The following is a 19,415-nucleotide window of genomic DNA, read 5'->3' as shown; positions in this document are numbered from 1 at the left end:
GGTAAGTTTTCCTTTGCAGGTGTAAGCGCTATACATATGAACCGCCTCCCTGTTAGCAGCAGCCTCCCTGTTAGCTCAATTGGTTAGAGCGCTGGACTGTTGTGCGGGATGTCGAGGTCGATGGCTCGAGCCCCGGCCGGACCCGCACTCTAGGTCTTAAAATAAGTGAGGAAAATGCGCTACCTTTCTTTAATAAGAAATGTATAGAGATTCTAGTCTTCTCGGATAAGGACGAATAAACCGTAGGTCCCGTCTCCTGCATCTATTAATTAGATAATTTGGTTAGGCAGGGGACGTTAAAAGACCCACTCAAGAGATTACTGTGATGTGGTCTGGTCTGTTTACTGGAAATTGGGGGGAGGGGGCATCTTCAAATAAGTTTCTTTCGATTGTTTGTAAACTGCTGATGCAGACTGGCCAAAGTCCCCCGAACAGTGTTGTGATGCGCATTTGATCACATCCACATGTTAATTATTATTATTATGGATTCTGAAACTTGTTGAAAACTGTCAGGTAATTTGTGAACTCACTAAGAGAAAAGTGTTCGTTGAATAATCTTTCGGCAGTTGTTTCTGTCAAGTAACGTATACTTCAACAAAATTTAGCAACAAGTCTCTTCTTCACTGACAAGTTTCTCCTCGTCAGTATATGGTCAAGAAGTCTTGCTAACATTCCTGATAACAAAGCTAATGAGGAAAAATTGAGGTTTATTTCGTTTGATTGCATTTCCTTCCTGAAATGAGAGTAAAGAAGAAGGAGAAGCAATAAAAAAGTGAAATAGTTTTAACAACCCTGAGATTTCAATTCAGGGTTGAAAGAGAAGACAGGAGACAGGAGTGAAATCAATTAAGAAAAAAACGGGAAGAAAGGCAAAGAGAAAAAAAGCATTTCTATCATTGTCAACTCGAGGATACCACTTTGCTGCATATTCGTTCATCATATTTATACTAACAGAATCATCTATCGTATTCGGCATGATCGCCACAAGGTACAATTTGGGTCTGTGACTTAACTGTTACATTTTTATAGCACACCACCAATACAATTAGGTTCAGTTTATGTGTCATTTTGAAACAAAAATATATCAATTATACTGCTTTGACAACTCTGGATAACCTCTGATTTACCTGCGAAGGAAATTAATGAACGTAAGTAATGAAGATCTGGACTTTTCTTGCCATCTAGAAAAGGAAGAACAGGAAAAAGATCGACAGCATGCGCTTTTGAAAACAATTTTTGTTTGAAATTATTAAAAAAAACAGAAAATGTCAAGAAGAAGAATATTGAACCCCGCGAAGGAACGAGTCAGTTGCAGTATTTATGAATTGAAACACCTGTCCTAACATGGGAAGCCAAAAGAAAAGCTTCGGAGAAAGTTTTTTATATATCAATAATAATTTGCTTGTGCATGCTTTCTACTAAAACCAGAATAAATTAATCATTTGACAGGGCAATGAGTTACTAATAGAGAAAGAAAAGCAAAGAAAAGGCCTGCATCACGCATAACCAGCAGTGTTGGATCGTATTTTAGTTTTCACTAATGTGTTATGATACCTGATTATGGAAATTATTCGCTAGAAACTTTCAGCTAACCCTGAGGCGGAGACACTATTCAATGAGTTTATTCAGTTAATTTGCATATAACCTTGCTTCTACGACGACCGTTTACCTTAGATGTTTCTACATGTACTCCCCTGATGCAAGGTATTGCAACCTCTTTCTAAATATAAATCGAAATCTACGTCTGAGTGAATACCTCGTTTATTCGCAGAAGCTAAGGAATCTCTTTGCTTTAGCCGAAAAAGATTACAAAAGCCTGTGCTAGGGATATTTAAATTATTAATTCCTTGCCAGGTGAAATAGAAAAGCTGCATTGTAAAATTAAGTGAGATTGGCATCCTTGTTTACCCACGTGGCGAGCAATAATGCAAACTGAACGTTTGCTGTTTGTCTTTCAAGCTATTAAGTATTAGCCTCTGGAAATATTTTCCTTTATTTCTGTTGGATCTTCATAATGAATATAAGTCCTCAAGGTTGGCTGATGGTTTATAAACTCTACGGTGAGTTCGCTGCCGAGACAAACGTTATGCTATTTAGTGAAGCGTGCTCGTCTAAAATCGACACCTTACCTGTGTGTTAAAAAGAAGCTGTGTTTAACTTTTTATTGTCACATCATAGTATGTTGCCATAGATTTTAATTAGGTAATACCCATGCTCCGAATTGTTGTTCGGTCTAGTACATACGTGCCTGGCAATATTATTGTCTGAGTTTTATCCACATTGTTCACATATCTACATTAACTGAAACAACTCCATCTTAAAACCTCTAAAAGCCGAGTGAACCGCAGTCCATCTTTTTGTTATTCGCAATGTATTTCTCCTTCTACGGGGAAAATCATCGCTAACGATTATGAGGTATGTCATTTGTTCATTCGCTGTCCATATAGCGCCTTCTAGGAAATAAAGTGATACAACGTTTTACTGTGCATCTCCATGCAACACGACATCATAACATTTGATTATGGGTGGGATAACAATTCAGTCACCGCGTTACTAGTGAAACTACCTTAAACTGCTTTCCATAAAATTTCAGTTTCATTTCAGGGAGTTACAAAAGTACTTTTGGTTAGCTGAAATTGCAGCAGGACTGTGTGGGGATCTTTTTTCGTTTTGATGTTACGCATTTAGCATACGCTTATGATATTTTTTTATACTTTTGGCATATTTATGGCTAAATGTCTTTTTATTTAACTTTTATTTTTAACCAGGGATCCTGCAGGCATGAGTGAATCAGCTAACATTACCATAAGCACAGCACTCTTCATACTCATTATCGTAGACATCACGGGAAACTCTGTTGTGTGCTGGATCATAAGGAGAAACCGAGACATGAGGTTGTTATGATTACCAATTTATGATGTTAGCTATATATGACATGTGATAATATTGCACGCGATGAACAATGACTTTCTAAGGGTAACGTATCAGTTTGTTGATATAGCCGACAAGAGAAACAATTAACTGCTACCCATAGATAGATATCTAGGTTAATTTCCGTGCGAACGGAAATATTAGAATCTAAACGTTCACAGAATTACAAAGGGTACCGTTGATGCTATTAACTTTTGCGTTATCATTTGTACAGGAATATCGTAAATCATCTACTCGTGAACTTGGCAATCGCAGACATACTATTCGCCATGTTTATCGCCCCTTCAGTTCTTCTCAGACTAACTTCCTTTCACCCAAAGGCATGATTGCTACAGGTCTATGCAAATTTGTGACAGGCGGCAATGTTGCGTGGATTGGAGCGATTTCCTCGATATTCAGTCTGGTCGCAATTGCTGTTGAACGATATTACGCAGTGATGTATCCCTTTAGTAACAGAGGGAATTTAACGAAGCGTAAGTTAAAGGTGTGTAAAGGTAAAAGATATTGCAAACGTTTCAATAAATGTGGTTTAATTGTTTGTAATCGCCACTTTGGCGAAGAATCTTATCAGTGTCCGGACTTGGATGGTCTATAAATAGTATATACTGGCTTAAAAATCAATTATCAAAACGGAATTGAATGTATTTATTCATTGTTGTATGGTATAAAATGGTTGATTGCATTTTATTAGTCGTTCCTCCTCACGAAATGATCTGGGCCGGGTTATTCAAAGCTGGGTCAAGATAACCCAGGGTTAGTGTGAAATCTGGTTTCAGATCTATAAGCTTTTAAAGAAAAATTCAGTACGATTCTTTTTGTCTACAATTTGATGACTGTATGCTCTTGAAAGGGTAGAGGAAACTGTCCCAAAAAAGTCTTTGAACATAGGAAGTAAGAAATTCGGATTAAAATTTAACCCTGGGTTAACGCTAATCCGCCTTCGAACATCTGGGCCCAGAATCTTGCTCAAATAGGTTGAACTGTTTTTAAGGTGATCGTCCTGGTTTCTTGGATCTTCCCAGTAGCATTCAATATTCCCATGTTTCTCATTGCAACCTTCGACAACAAAAAGCAGTTCTGCATATGGAATTGGCCAAAGGAGTGGATGCCAAAGGCTTACAGTATGGCCTGGTTGTTCGTGGTTGTCGTTCCTCTGATTTTCATGGTTGGATTATACTTCAATGTTGTAAAAACGTTATGGTTTAAGGGCCACAGTATTCATCTTTCTCATGAACAGCGGGTGAGAGTAAAGAAATGACTTTCCAGATCTTTTCTATTGGCTCATTACAACTTGTGATCTCCTTTCTTTGCTCTTGATTAATTTTTGCCTGAGTCTCTAAGGTCTCTAAAAGTAGCGTAGTCGAGCCTAAGAAATGCAGTTAATGCAACTACTCACTGAAGAAAGTATTTTTAGTGGTTTTCTACATTTTTTGTGTTCTTCTAATCATCATCGAGATGGTTAACTCATTACTGTTCAGACAAATTATAACGAAAGTTTAATTAAAATTTCTTTTCTTTCAGGGTGTTATCAGGGTGCGGAAACGTGTAACTTTAATGGTCATAATTATCACTGTCATTTTTGGGATCTGCTATGGACTCATGTCAGTTATCTACGTCATAAGGAAATTCACATCGCACAACATTGGCCCTGTCTTAGTCTCCGTTTCTTTCATAATGGTTTTGTTGAACTCTGCTGTCAATCCGTTTGTGTATGCATTGTTAAACAGACAGTTCAGAGAGAAGACAAAAGAAATGATGTGCTGCTCCGATTGCTCACTAAGCAAGGTCGAGGAAACCATAGAGTTCGCGTCTTTGGCGTGATAGGGTCATGAGGATATAAAGTTCATCTATCTTCCTTTTCCTAGGGTAGTTCTTTCCAAGATCCTTTGAACAATATTATTTCGATGGTTTTTGACATCACTTAGAATTTCAGTGTCCTGTATAGCAGCTTCATAGCGTTCGGGCTTGAATATTTAATCTTTCACTAAAACATACCGTAACTTGAGTACCTAAGGCCGACTTTACAAACTAAGAAGGAGGTATATTTATACATTACATTTTCCGTGTTTTTTTTTTTGAGAATATGAAGCACATATTGAACTGTAATAAATTACATCTCTTACGATAACTGGTAATTCTTGCGTTTTCATTGGTCGAGAGTCACCAGAAGTGTTGAGAATTTCGAAAGAAGATAGCATTACATCACGTTAAACAAACTTAATTGAAAACTGAAGTGTGCCTCACGGCCATGGTCAATTGTGGAGTCCAAGCGACATGGACGAGAATGTCTTGGCGCATGTTTTGTCTGAGCCACGTATGCAGAACTTGAGAGAGCTTGCCATGAATTTTGCCAATTCATGTTGTGAAGGAATGATATCAACAAACAGCGTCGAACCCATGATCGAGTCAAATTGGGTGTGCGCCTCTTGGTTTCGCTGTAGTTTCGGTTTTGGACCGATCTTTGGCTTCATTTCACTGATCGGTAAGAGTAGTGGAAATAGAAAGCTGTGGTCGTCGACTTTCTTAAAAGTCTGACAAACTTGAAAGCCCAGATTTGGAGCTGGGATTAAAGGTGAAAAAAGTTTAATCTAGATCGATTTAAAGTGAGATAAAATAATCTGGTGAATAATTTTTATACGAAATAAATAATTCGTTTTCGTAGAGAAAATCTTCTAAATAAGATATCGCGGTTACTAGTCAATTTCTCTCAGACGCAATTTCGTTCTCATGATCATTTCAAACATTTACTCTTTTTTCTTTTGATTATGCCATAGCAAAAATATAGCTCATTCTAAGGTGTCATCTTTGCCATTTCTTGAAAAGAAAAAAAAATTAAGTTTTAGTTGTAAATATCTTTTACAACGAAAAAGAAAATGACTACAGCTTATTAATATTCCGTGACTACATTCTCTTTGAGTGGTACACATTGGCACAATTTATTCGCTCAATTTCACTCTTTTTCAAACCAATTCAACGCCCGGAGAAGGCAAAGCCAACCACGCAGCGAGAAAAGCTCCGAAAATTGTACCAAAGCCGCGATCGAAACGGTAAGACTGTGAGGTAAATTAATGCGTAGCCTTTCGAGCTCTCCAAGTCTCCCTATTACTTTATGATTGGAATAAACCATCGACAGAACCTCAGCCGCAGATGTATGAGATCATAATCAATATATTACGCTAGGGAAGATAGTCGACAGGGAGACTGTTTAACACAGTACTCTCCAAGACATGCGATGTCCCAATATACCGCAAGTTTATTCACCAGCGATAATTCTATAGGAAATTGAAATTATTTCATTCGCAAACAAAGCTGGAAAGATATTTAGAGCGTTGTTCACTTTTAACGATCAGTTGTGGGTAGTGTTTGACATTGCTCTTTACTGGTGCACATCTGTGAGACTACGATATATTCCTTTTGTAGAGCAAAGTTGTATTGTTTGACTAGCCTTTAACTTGTTTCACTTATTGCGACCTTTCAATACTTTCGCTGTTTATTATTTGAGATAGTAATGTATTTCCACCTCAATTAAGATTACAGTGATCACAATGCGAGTAGAGCAAGTAATATAGGGGAATCCTTGTTTACAATATTTGCCTCATTAGCATAAGCAATTCAGTTGCTGATGGAGCTAAAAATAAATCAGTTCTGAATATCTAAAGGTCAAAGTACGATTAACCGGCCAATCAATACGAGCCTGATGCATTGAATACTTTTTGTGCAACACGGGTTTAAAAACTCAAAATTTTACGTAGAATGTATGAGCTCATTAGCTCTTTTGCCACCCAGAAATTTTGCAGTTTTTGATGGACTATTTCTCCTTGAATATTACACCCAAAGAGCTAAAATATTCACCATGTACTAACGTTTTCTAGCTCTTTAGCTGCCTGAAGTCAATTTATATCTAACACGCTTCCTTCTTTACGCAAAGCCGTATGCAAATGAACAAAAATGTAAACAATGACGTCAGCATGAATCCGCCTATTGACTGACACTTAACAGGAGCAACAAACAACATGTTTCCTGTGTTGTAATTAAAACATGCACTTTTTAACTTTCTTTGCTTTTAATCACGTTATATTTTCAAGTAATTTAAGTCGTCAGATCGTCCATGCTCATGCTCCAAATCTCCTTTGGGTCTGTTTAGTGCGTACATTGTACGTGTTTAATCATTAGTTCCATTTTCCTGTTCACTTCTTTACGTCTTTTGTGGCTGGCTATTTCCTCCTCTAGGTGGTTTTCACGTTACGTCATCGTCGCCATGTTGGTGGACGTAAACAGGAGATATCTCATGAGCTTCTTCCAGCATTTGTTCCTTTCACCATTGTTACCTGTATCTCTAGAGATTGGTTGCAAACCACCTATAGCACTGCTTGAACATGAGCAATAAACAAAGGAAAAAGAATAAGGCGTTTGCGATCTACAATTGGTAAATTTAAGAGTAGATTACGAACGGTTCAGGCAGTCTTTGTCTTAAATTAATTCCTATAAGTAGAGAAATTAAAAAAAGTGTAAAGTGGCGCACGTGGACGGGGCCGAATGGCACTGCAGAATTAAGCCCATTTCATTACTAAAAGGAAAAATAAAAGAAAAAAACACATTCACAAACTTCTCCGAAAAATAAATTTGTCCTTCGTTAGTATAAAGAGGGAGCATAGTCAAGCATGTGAAATGAAGGGGAAAAAAACAATATCTTATATGTGCTCGATGTAAACTTTGCCGTCAGCAAGATGGCAGAAAGTGCGAGTTTTATTGAGCTCGGAAATAATTCATTTTGGCAAGATACTCCTTGTTAAACTAGGTTAAAACTAAGAACACTTAGTTTGTAATAATTTCGTTTGTTTAAATTTGTTTGTTCTTTTGTCTGTTTAATTAAAAGACCACCGTACACATTTTTGGAAATACTTATTGATTAAAGTATTTTTATTCATACTGATTCTTCTTTTTGTTCAGCGTATTGTCATTAATATGGATGATATTTACTCACGATGTTAACCGAGTGAGGAAACAAGTAACTTTGATGGTCATGATTGTCACTGTCATTTTTGGGATTTGTTATGGACTCATGTCAGTTATCTTCGTCTTTTGGAAATTCACATCATACAACATTGGCCCTGTCTTAGCTTCCGTTTCTTTCATAATGGTTTTGTTTAACTCTGCTGCCAATCCGTTTGTGCATGCATTGTTAAACAGACATTTCAGATAGAAGACAAAAGAAATGATGTACTTCTCTACGTGTTCGAGAAACCTGGGGCCGCGAAACCCTAGAAATTACCTCAGTTTTTCACCAGCCGGGAGGTCCACATTGAGAAAAAGTGTACCAATGTGGTACTCAAGACAGAGGGCACAGTTTTTCCCAATACGGACCGACCTAGGCTGGTGAATAAAATTTCTGTTTTTTTCGAAAACTTAACGTACTACTTGGCCAACAGAACCCGCAGGATTAAAGGCTGTAATATCGGCAAGATCCTTGGTGAGATGAACAATTTTTGAGCGAGTAAATGGCAGTTAAAATAGAGGTTATGCAAATTAAAGAGAAGGGTTTCACCAAAACATTTTTATTTGCGTAATAATAAAGGTGATTTAAAAGACTTCCAAACGAACTTGTCACCTGTCAGTTAGAGAGCACGTAAGAAAAAGAAGCGAAGTACAACGTTACTGGTTTGGCAAACAAACTTAAGTCCAATGATTGTCATGACAATTTATTTGTCACCAACAGTCAGTGATTGTACGGAAAGTATTTTTCACTTCCATCGAAGATTAATGTGCCAAGATTTACCTCTGTCAGTAATTGGCAAGGAAAGTAACTGTAAGTAAATTCAAACGTATTTTTTGAAGTTGTGAGAGTTTGCTCGTTTATTTCCTGCAATGGCGTGTGTAAATCTTGTCTTTCTTTAACTAAAAAGCTTTAGAAAAAAAGACACCTCCACTACACCCAAGAGGATTTAGTGTGGTTTTTTTCTCTTTTTCATTGAATTCCCTCGATTTCCGCTGTGCAATTTGTGCTGCACATGTCCAGATTGAACGGACTTGCGAAGACCTGCCGAAAGTGTATTTGTAGCAGACCTGAAAACTGCGCTCGTCGCTTAAATTTTACAACGAAAACGTTGTTGGAGAGAATTCAGATATTAAATAAATGAAGGTTCCATTGTAAACAAATACCTCACGATTTAACTTATTCAGTTACTTTTGTGAAGGATTAGAATAAATAACAAAAGGTTTTTTAGGCTGCGCGTCAACCATTTAATGACACATTTGCTACCACAAACTCATTTCGGAATCAATATTTCGTTGGCAGCCAAAGTGATTTGAAAAGTTAAGAGAGAGAGAGAGGGGGAGGGGGAGGGGAAGAGAGGATTGATAAGTTATTTATGGACTTGATTTACTTAAATTTCTTTGCTTAAAAATACAGTAACTGCTCAGCCGGCAAAACGAAAATTGGCAACGAAGTTAGGAATGTTCTCGTCGTCTCACGAAAGGGTTATCGTGCCCATGGGCAGAGATAGGAAATACAGACCGCATTCAGAACCAATCAGATTGCAGGCTTTTGTACAGAGCCCTTTGAGAAAATTTGAAGTTTTCCTTGGAAGACAAAATATATATAATATGTTACCACAGTTAGCAGTAATGTCGCAATCTGATTAGCCAATATTCCGTTGTCGATAAGAGCACGTCGTTATTGTCAAATTTGTTGCGGACTCACTCACATGCGCCTCGTGATTTCACAATGTTTTGACCACTGTGGTGACAAATATCGTTGTAGATAAGAGTCTCTGTTGATTTGTTAAACATACCTTATAATCAATAATGACGATTTACCAACATAAATGGAAACGCAATACAAATAACGAAATTGTGAACAGTTGTTCACTCGTCTGTTAGAGGTTATATAAAGGAGGTGCATGCAAATAAATGAACAATTTGAATGAAGTTCATTTATGTCAAACATCGTCGACTCTGTTGAAACAACAAGACTGACAATCTCGAAAAGTCGGATTCGGAGCTGGGAATAAATAAAAAACAACACCAAAAAATTAGAATTTAGATTCATAGCAAAATAGAATAATTTTTTAATGTTTAGTCCTCTTATGATAAGATAGCGCAATAGCTGATTAGTTTCGTTCCGATGTTATCTCGTTTTTGCTTAAAGCATTTACGACAGTAAAAATTTCTACGTCTTTTCCTACTTTCTTATTTATCATCTTTTGACTCGTTTTATTTTTTCTAATTCAATAATAATTTTAGAACTACAGAAGTGCTATTTCTACCATTTCTTTAAGTCTATTAGTAATTCCTTGAAGAAAGGAAATGCGAAATGCTGAGCTTGTCATTACGTTGCTTAGAGTGTTCAAGTACCGGTGTCATATTGCATACACCTGCTGAAGCCTCACAAGAGGAATAAAAGCGATTAGATTGCTGTGAAAGTTTGTCAGTGACGCGCAAGGCAAGGTCCTATCGGTGCTGGTTGGGAACGAACGGTGGAAATTTATTCGGCATTTGTTTCCTGTTTCAGAAGCAGCAATATAGGTTTGTTCATTGCATGCACTAGGTTTATGTAGTTGTGTTAAACTATAAAACTGTTGATAAGCTCACTAGGCTCGTCTTGTTGTCAATGTTACAAAGGAAGTGTTAGAGTCAGTTTTTATGGATTAACAAAGCGGCTTAATTCGTCGTCGGTTAACAATCTCAGGTCTTTTCATGTCACACAACAAACTTCCTCAAGAGTTGAATTCATCGAGAGCGATTCGTTTTTGTCATTGCTTTATTAAGATTCTTTTGTTTTGTTTGCTGTTGGTCAATATCTTCTGCAGCTATTCGTGATAAGCACGTTATTACATTGCTAGTTCCGCGTGTCAAACTTCCTGTTTACAGCTAGAATTCGACAATGTCAATGTCTGGCGTTTTAGCAATGATACTAAAGACGATGATATGCTTGGAAGCCGCCTAATTAATCAAATACAATATGAAAATGTGATGAAATTGGATCGTACCTGGTACCATAGCATCAACAAACCGCAGAGTTTTCTGACAGACTGGAGCTTAATTTCAGGCGGAAATTCTACAGACTGTGAACACGTTGCCGAGGTCACGGAGTATATGTCTGTGTAAGTTCGATTCTTAGCTTAAAATGTTACGAAAACCCCCAGTTTTCCTTTTTTCCTGTAATAGAAAGGATTTCCCTTTAGTTGAAAGCTTACGTGTACGGTAAAACAGAAAATAACAGCAACCTATTGATATTCCGTGAATGCAATCCCCTCGGACTTGTATAGGCATGTTATGCCGTTAACTATTTATATTTAGAACCAATACACGCCGCACCAGAGACAAGCTCTCAAAAACTGAAGCTGCCTAAAGGTAAGATTGTCACGTAAAATCTAGGTTGCCTTTCGAGCTTAATCTAGGTTGCCTTTCGCAACTCGCTATCAGAAGGTAAGATTTTGTTTTTGAAGACAAAACGATTGACCTGTATTCGACATATGCAAACTTCTTTAAACAAAATCCAATGAGGTTCTTTAATATTTTTATAAAGGAAGCCAGAGCGTGGTAAAAAGGGTTGAAGATCACGTTTCACGAAAAAATAAATCCGTCCTTTCACAATTCACGGTCATTGTTAATTACTGTCGAAACTACAACCAAAATCACGGCTCACGACGAATTAAATCCTTTCTCATTTCACGGAAAATTATTTTACAAAATCACTGTTCACGGCTACTAATAAAATCACGATTCACGAGAAAAAAACAAGCCATTAAACGTTTCACGGGAAAAAATAGGCCATTCACGAATAACGAAAATCATACCCTTTACCACCCTCTAATTAAAACTGGATGCATCAGCGAGACAAACGAGGACTGATATCTGCAAACGTCAATTATTGCTTGTTGTGTTTGTAAGCTGATCGGAGTTTCTGCATAGTTTCTTTCAATGGGCCTTAGATCTTTATACCTCGTGAAATCAAAAGGTCGAAGAAATAATATTATTACAACATTTTCACAAATCAAAACATATCGCGAAACAAAAACAGAATAAATTTAGAATGACTTTAATACTACTGATGTACAAGAGAAAACGATGGGATATTATTTTCCCATGGGATGTATCAGTGGAGGCAGGTAAACAGGTAGTTATATACTGTGATCAGTCGGGCAAGGAAGCTGTCAAAGTCTTAGAAAACTCTTAGAGCTACCTGGCTTGATATATCTATTACCTGGCTTGATATATCTATTATCGAATTAAAGTTGGTGGGTATACGCAATTGCTAGAGGAAGACGAATGCATTGATACAATTCTTCCGTTGTATTAATTCCGATTTTGTAGTTTTATTTTTCATTATTATGCTTACGATAATTACAAAAATATTGTCAAATGTTTGTTCTTGGCCCTGTCCACATAATTGTTCAGTGAAACGGAAAATGGTCCCCAAACTGTAAGACTACGATCAATGCTCAGTGTATAGTAATGTTATATATAGTGGTTACGATAAAGCCTTTTTTCATTCACGGCGATCTCTTAATTAAGACTTCCGCTTTTTAGTATTTTAATCAGCTGTGATCACAAAAAGAACAGTGCTGGTAGCGACAAAACTTAAACGAGATAGTCAAGTTCTTTTTTTTTATTTTTTAACATTTTTCATTAAAATCATTCTCTAGTTTCAAAACGTTATTGTTTAATTAGAATTTTATAGAATGCGGCAGTCGGAATGTCCTACCTTGGAAACTGAAAAAGTATATATACACACGTGTGATGTGCGATCCTCGCAGTAGATAGCGCTATTTATGCAATAGCGAAAATCAGACCTGAAAAAAATCAGGCCTGTACGGGACTCGAACCACTGACCTCTGCGATACTAGTGCAGCGCTCTACCAATTGATCTAACAAGCCAACTGGGAGCAGGCCGTTAAGTTGATTCGTAATAAACCCGTGAAAGTGATAAATGAGATGCAATGAATATATGAAGCTATCTACTGCGAGGATCGCACATCACACGTATCTAATACCGCAGTTCAAAATATATGAACTTCACATATTCATTGCATCTTATATATACACAAATCACGATTTTTCTTTAAATAAGACGCTTACAGAATTCAAACGTGTAAGCCATTTTTGAGAATTGTAGCCCTCAGTCCGGTTAAATGCTTTTGTTTTCTTTGATTTTTAGTTCTGGCGATCAGCTGTATCCGATCATGCCTGACTCGTCTAGTGTTGCAATAACGGCCGCACTATTGATACTAGTTGCTGTGGACGTCGTGGGCAATACACTTGTTTGTATAATCATAAAAAGACATCTTCGCACAAAGTATGAATTGAATTGATATTTACTTTATATACAAGGCTAAAAAGTTAAAAAAAGGTTAAAACCAAACGTTTTCGGCTGTTTGCCATCACCAGGGTTGAAAGTGATGACCGTCTTTACCTACATATATATCTTATGTGATTCCCGATGGGAAAAGTTTGGAGACATAAGAAACGACTTGTTTGTTCAAACCGGGGCGGAATTGTTGGATCATTTATATCTTATGTGATTCCCGATGGGATAAGTTTGGAGACATAGGAAATAACTTGTTTGTTCAAACCGGGGCGGAATTGTTGGATCATTTCAGTATCTTATGTGATTCCCGATGGGAAAAGTTTGGAGACATAAGAAATAACTTGTTTGTTCAAACTGGGACGGAATCAATGATCCAACAATTCCGCCCCAGTTTGAACAAACAAGTTATTTCTTATGTCTCCAAACTTTTCCCATCGGGAATCACATAAGATATATATGTATTTACAGACGGTCAACACCTTCAACCCTGGTGATGGCAAACAGCCCAAAAAGTTTGGTTTTAACCTTTTTTAACTTTTTAGCCTTGTATATATAATATTTCTTCTTAAGCGAACATTATGGACATCATGAATTGATATTCTTCACTCACTTGTTTCTTCCTTGTTCGCGTGTAATTAAGTTTTACTTTTGATCATTCATGATGATAATTTTGATATTTCATCTCCAAATACAGACATCCCATCAATTATTTACTTTTAAATCTGGCCATATCCGATATCCTATTCGCAACGTTTATCTCACCAAAGATTATTGTCAGCTTCAACATGAGTCACCCAGACGGATCGGCAGGTGTGGTTCTCTGCAAGCTCTTAACAGGTGGGAATATGGCCTGGGTTCCAGGAGTTTCCTCAGTGGTCACTTTGGTTGCAATTGCCTTTGAAAGATATTACACTGTATTATACCCCCTTAGCAGGGATAAGAATCTTTCACGGCGCAAGTTGAGGGTAAGTCTAAGCATCAACCCTTAAAATGTCCAAAAAATCCGCCAAACCTATTCAAAATGTGGCCATTAGTCTGACAAGAGACAGTCATCCAGCGATTTAGCCACCAATCCATCTTACTGCCAATCACTTGGTAGAATGCCTAGAATAATTCTGAATTTACGTTAGGCATTGTGCAAAAAACGGGTCGAAAAATTAATGCACCACTCTTTTCACTCTCTTTTTCAGATGATAGTTCTTGGCTCATGGGTGTTCTCAGTTATTTTCAACATACCACTGTTTTTGGCTAGGACCTTCGACAAGGAGAAAAGCAGCAAAAATTGTGTTCAGAGTTGGCCCGAGCAGTGGATGTCTACGACTTATTGTTTGGCGTGGTTGGTCTTGGTTATCGTTGCGGTGGGAATAATGGTTGTCCTTTACTCTATTGTCGTGGGCACCTTGTGGTTTAAACGCAATGAAAACAAAGGAATAAACTATCAGCAACAAGTTAGTGTTTAATAAGGGGAAGAAATTAAACTCAGGAAGTCTTAGGGAAACATTTCTGCTGTCATGTGGATTCTTTCTGAATGACAATTGAACCTTTATCTAAAAAGATCTCCTCTAAGTTAATATCGTTAATAACGGTTTTTGGTAAAATAGCGGGGTACATATCAGTAGCAGATTCAGACCTTGAAATAAGGGAGGGCGGCGGTGTTTTCGTGTGTGTGTATCTGCCAGCTTCTCTTCCTTCTGCGTTTATCTTTTTTACCTGGGCTCCCTCCCATAGATCCACCACTGCAAATACTTGTTGCGGAGAAGAGTCGTTTGTCTCGTGGAGATTCAATATCATACTTCTTTACTTTCGCTGAGCTGACTGGGACACTTTTCCTCCTCTTAATTCGCAGGGTGTCATGAAGGTTCGGAAACGTGTCACCTTGATGGCTGTAACAGTCAGTTTCATCTTTGCAGTTTCGTGGGGAGCAGAATCACTTGAATACGTCTTAAGGACCCTTACAACTCTCAACATCAGCTTCGAACATATTGCAGTTGTTGATTTAATGGTGTTGTTCAATTCAGCGGTCAACCCATTCGTGTATGCATTGCTGAACCATCAGTTCAGAGAGAAGATCAAGGGAATGATTTGTTGTACTGGTACACCTGGTGTAGGGGAAACCACAAGCCGAAGTATTGATCATGAACGCACTACTGAAATATGATTCTTATGACATTGTAAACGAAGCACATAAGCCCTACTACATGCTACATGTTGTTAAGATAAAGACATCTCACTTCGCATTATTATAACTTTATTATTTTAGAAAAATAGAGGTGGAAAGAGTAATGTAACAACACTTAATACAAGAACCAATTAAGCAGTCAACTCATTTCCAAAGAAACTGTGGTGCTGCGTCGGTGGGGGTAACAAGGTATTTTGGTTATATCAGCTAAGGTGAAATCGTAAGTTGGCCACCGTAACGAGTAAAAAAGCTGACGTTTCGAGCATTAGCCCTTCGTCAAAGCATTTGTGTATGCCCTGCTGAACCATAAGTTCAGAGAGAAGATCAAGGGAATTATTTGTTGTACTGGTACACCAAAATCCAAGGCTGGTAGAGGGGAAACCACAAGCCGAAGTACTTATCATGAACGCAGTACTGAAATATGATTATCGTGATATTGTCAACCGAGGTGCATAAGCCCTAATATATGCTACATGTTTTTAAGATAAAGACACCTCACTTCGCATTATCATACAACTTTATTATTATAATAGAAAAATAGAGGTGGAAAGAGGAATGTAACAACACTTAATACAAGAACCATGTCAAATGAAAAGAGAAACGTGAGACTCAAGAGTGAAAAATTTCGACTAATTTTCATTTTGATTGCTGTTTTATTCGTAATCCCATCTAATTAGAAGGTAAAAAGAATTAAAATTTCGAAAAATTTTCATTTTCATCGTCGTTTTATTCGTAATCCCATTTAATTGAAAGGCCAGAAAATTAACAATTTGGCGTTAAAATTAGCAAAAATTAAACGTTTCTCAAAAAAACACTCAACCGTTGAATTTTTTTCTGGGGACTACAACAACAACAACAACAACAACAACAACAACAACAACATTGACTTTATTTTTGAAATTGGAGAAATAATGGCCTCTGTAGTCCGCAGTTAGCAAAGCTACTCTAGGCGGGCTACCTAAACTGACACCGTATAGGCTCTCTCTCTCTCTCTCTCACACACACACACACATAGACACACAGACACACAGACACACAGACACACACAACAATTAAATAAATAAACGAGCAAATAAATATAAATAATAGTAGTGATAATTATGTTAAAGGTTTTAGCTGATACAATGAATATATGAAGTTCATATATTTTGAACTGCGGTATTAGATACTTATGATGCACGATCCTCGCAGTAGAGAGCGCTATTTATGCAATAGCGAAAATCAGACATGAGAAAAATCAGGCCTCTACGGGATTCGAACCACTGAGCTCTGCGATACTAGTGCAGCGCTCTACCAATTGAGCTAACAAGACAACTGGGAGCAGGCCGTTAAGTTGATTACGAATCAGTTAACGGTCTAATCCCAGTTGGCTTGTTAGCTCAATAGGTAGAGCGCTGCACTAGTATTGCAGAGGTCAGTGGTTTGAATCTCGTACAGGCCTGATTTTTTTATTTTTTTTTTTTTAACTCTGATTTTCGCTATTGCATAAATAGCGCTCTCTACTGCGAGGATCGTGCATCATAGGTTTTTAGCTGAGCTAGTCACGCAAGAGATTTTAACAGGTCAAAGAGAAAGTTAGTCAGTTGAAATACAAATATAAGCTAGAAAGGTCAAGGTAGCGCAAGTCAACCTTCGCCTCTTCAATTTCAAGAATTTTCAAAAGTAGGTGAGTTAGCTTGTGTTAAAAAGGTGCTTTCCTTAGCCTTCGAAGTTCAGGGGGGATGCCATTCCATATTTTCGCACCATCTCTGGAAAAGAAAAGCAACTGATGATTTGTTCTCACCTGTTTTATGTAGAAGCTTCCAGCTACTGAGAAACGGGTAGAGTAGGAATGAAACTGTTCAGAGTGAGTAAAAAGGTCAGAAATATTGGGAGGAGCACAATGATTTTTGATGTCATGTAACAGAGAGGCAACCAATTTGAGGTAAGGCATTTTTATCGGCAGAATTCCCGAACGAGCAAAGAGAAGAGCACTGTGAGAAGTATAATCGGAAAAATACATTAGACGAAGAACCCGCTTTTGTAAAATTACGATTTTCTTTAGATGAGTATTCGCGGCTTGGCCCCAAGCAACGAGACCATAGAAAATATACGGTTCGATAAGCAAGCGGTAAATCTTTATAAGAGTAGTGAGCGGTACCAAGTGTCTAAGCCTTGCAATAATACCGATACCTTTGCTTATTTTCGTGGAAATTTAGTTAATATGGTGCTTCCAGGAGACATTACTACAATGGAAATATATTAACTGCTAGCGGTAAATTGGTCAAAATTTTAACCGTTAGCCGTAAAAGCAACGCCCCATTGAGACCCACAAACTACGGAGTCAGACAATAAGTCTCTTGCTCAAGTAGGAACAGGCAGCATCTCGAGCTCATCTCAGTTTAAAAATTACCAGAACTACAGAGATATAACAAAAATTTCTCAATCTTTCTCTGTGAGGTACGCTTTTAAGGGTGTTACTAACATCAGCAGACTGCGGAACCTGTGGAACCCGCAGAACTAGTATTTTTTGCAAAAGAAAAGTAATTAAATAAAAAAAAAAAGTGAAAAAACCTCAACACTGATTGAAAGTTCGTTTTCGGGCAAAAAGAACATTGCGTTAAAGAAGAGAAATATGTTCTAATTATCCTTGACGACCAACTAGAAATAGCTGTGGAGATAAGTATAGAGACATTTACCGTTCAAAGGTAGGTAATGTCACGAGGAGCAATCAGCAGTCCCCTACCTCGAGCGCAAATAATTTGAACCATATCTTGAAAGCTTTAGAAAGTTTTGGGTACCGCAATATCCGTATAACGCCTCATCCGAAGGCTCATAACAAACCTTTAGGCTGGAGTTGGCGGCCAAAACTGCACTTTGCTTCAAATGGATTCGTTCGGTTGGCTTTACTCACAGACTTACCTCTGTAAGGATTACGTAGAGGGTAAAGCAGATGAACAAAAATCGAGCTAAATAGCCCCAAATTAGCCCAGGAAATTTACACAATGCAAAGGAACAACCACTTAGGCGAGTTAAGTCTGTCTCTATTCAAACCTACTTCAGATCTTTTTAAGGTTGAGCGCTCGATTGCGCAAAAAGAACTTATTTGCAAATTCTCGGTGGCCCATTCACGGTGTGAGCATAGGTTATTACTGGTCATAACATCAAGTACAATAAAAGAACGTATTTTTCTTTTAACGTCATCACCTTTGAGCCCGAAAACGAGGTTTCAAACAGTGTTACGGTTTTTTTAGTATTTCCTTTTTTTCCATTGTGAAAAAAAAAAAAAAACAGGCCCCGCAGGATCTGCCGTCTACTGATCCATAGTTTAGTGACACTCAGCTCAGTTTGAAATGGCTCGATGCACTTTGAAAATTATCTAAGGCGAGTATATTTTGTGGTGTTCTGATGAATCTCCAAACAATTCTTATCATAGATTAAACACTGCTGTTTTTATTTTTTAAGTTGAAACGAAAGAAAATTAAATAGGTAAAAACGTAAATAGAAATACATAGTACATAGGTTAATTGACCACTCCCCATAAGGGCTTTTCATGGCCAATGCCGAGCAACACCCACCCACCCCACTCGGGGGAGGCCATCCACCACATAGTAATCTCGTGCGTGGGAAATAGATAGAGAGAGAGATAGATAGAGAGTATCATGAAAGTGAAATATTAAAATAATGATGTTGAAAAAATCTCCACATGGGCATATGATGCAAATGTTTCTTTAAGGCAATGTAGTACACATTGCCAGTTGGATATACATGTATGGCTGGGTGAATATGATAAACTAGTTTATCAAATTGCCAGCCTAGCAATAACTATAGCAGTCTCATAGCAGCGAGAGCACGCAGGAACCTGTAATAACAGGTCGCAGCAGTCGTGAAACTGTTTGACAAAAACAAAGCGGGGACACGAGTTGCAGCCGAGTGAGTTTCTATTGGAATGTCTAATTCTTCACTTAGTTAAAAAAAAATTTTATGACAATAATGGGCTTGTTTACTTCAGAGTAA

The 19,415-nt window shown here is 37.6% G+C and overlaps 2 protein-coding genes across 6 annotated transcripts; both read left to right on the top strand.

Moving 5' to 3' along the window:
* Positions 1-2,300: 2,300 nt before the first annotated feature.
* On the top strand, positions 2,301-7,864 carry LOC148721471 (QRFP-like peptide receptor). Of its 2 annotated transcripts, none has more exons than XM_088735639.1 (5): positions 2,301-2,415; positions 2,769-3,415; positions 3,923-4,171; positions 4,453-5,978; positions 7,162-7,864. In XM_088735639.1, the coding sequence occupies exons 2-4, from the start codon at positions 3,113-3,115 to the stop codon at positions 4,750-4,752; spliced, it is 852 nt and encodes a 283-aa protein (XP_088591765.1). In that variant the 5' UTR covers positions 2,301-2,415; positions 2,769-3,112; the 3' UTR covers positions 4,753-5,978; positions 7,162-7,864. The 2 variants fall into 2 exon arrangements, with proteins under 2 accessions (XP_088591765.1, XP_088591766.1); XM_088735640.1 differs by lacking the exon at positions 2,301-2,415 and having other exon boundaries at positions 2,773-2,894; positions 3,146-3,415.
* Positions 5,880-16,131, top strand: LOC148721470 (tachykinin-like peptides receptor 86C). 4 transcript variants are annotated; one of them, XM_088735632.1, is made up of 5 exons: positions 5,880-5,978; positions 13,091-13,228; positions 13,935-14,205; positions 14,431-14,688; positions 15,087-16,131. In XM_088735632.1, the coding sequence occupies exons 2-5, from the start codon at positions 13,116-13,118 to the stop codon at positions 15,396-15,398; spliced, it is 954 nt and encodes a 317-aa protein (XP_088591758.1). In that variant the 5' UTR covers positions 5,880-5,978; positions 13,091-13,115; the 3' UTR covers positions 15,399-16,131. The 4 variants fall into 4 exon arrangements, with proteins under 4 accessions (XP_088591758.1, XP_088591757.1, XP_088591755.1 ...); XM_088735631.1 differs by lacking the exon at positions 5,880-5,978 and adding an exon at positions 10,328-10,455; XM_088735629.1 differs by lacking the exon at positions 5,880-5,978 and adding an exon at positions 10,506-11,033.
* The last annotated feature ends 3,284 nt before the right edge of the window (positions 16,132-19,415 follow it).

This window comes from Stylophora pistillata, chromosome 10 (genome assembly GCF_964205215.1).
Source record: "Stylophora pistillata chromosome 10, jaStyPist1.2, whole genome shotgun sequence".
Classification (NCBI taxonomy): Eukaryota; Metazoa; Cnidaria; class Anthozoa; order Scleractinia; family Pocilloporidae; genus Stylophora; species Stylophora pistillata.
This window is presented reverse-complemented; position numbering and strand designations above follow the sequence as displayed.

Excerpts from the sequence above, each read along its gene's own strand:
- LOC148721471 (XM_088735639.1), top strand. The coding sequence starts at position 3,113 with ATGCTATTAACTTTTGCGTTATCATTTGTACAGGAATATCGTAAATCA. Across the intron at positions 3,416-3,922 it reads TAACGAAGCGTAAGTTAAAG|GTGATCGTCCTGGTTTCTTG; the intron begins GTGTGTAAAGGT and ends ACTGTTTTTAAG. Across the intron at positions 4,172-4,452 it reads ATCTTTCTCATGAACAGCGG|GGTGTTATCAGGGTGCGGAA; the intron begins GTGAGAGTAAAG and ends CTTTTCTTTCAG.
- LOC148721470 (XM_088735629.1), top strand. The coding sequence starts at position 10,858 with ATGCTTGGAAGCCGCCTAATTAATCAAATACAATATGAAAATGTGATG. Across the intron at positions 13,229-13,934 it reads AAAAGACATCTTCGCACAAA|ACATCCCATCAATTATTTAC; the intron begins GTATGAATTGAA and ends CTCCAAATACAG. Across the intron at positions 14,689-15,086 it reads GAATAAACTATCAGCAACAA|GGTGTCATGAAGGTTCGGAA; the intron begins GTTAGTGTTTAA and ends CTTAATTCGCAG.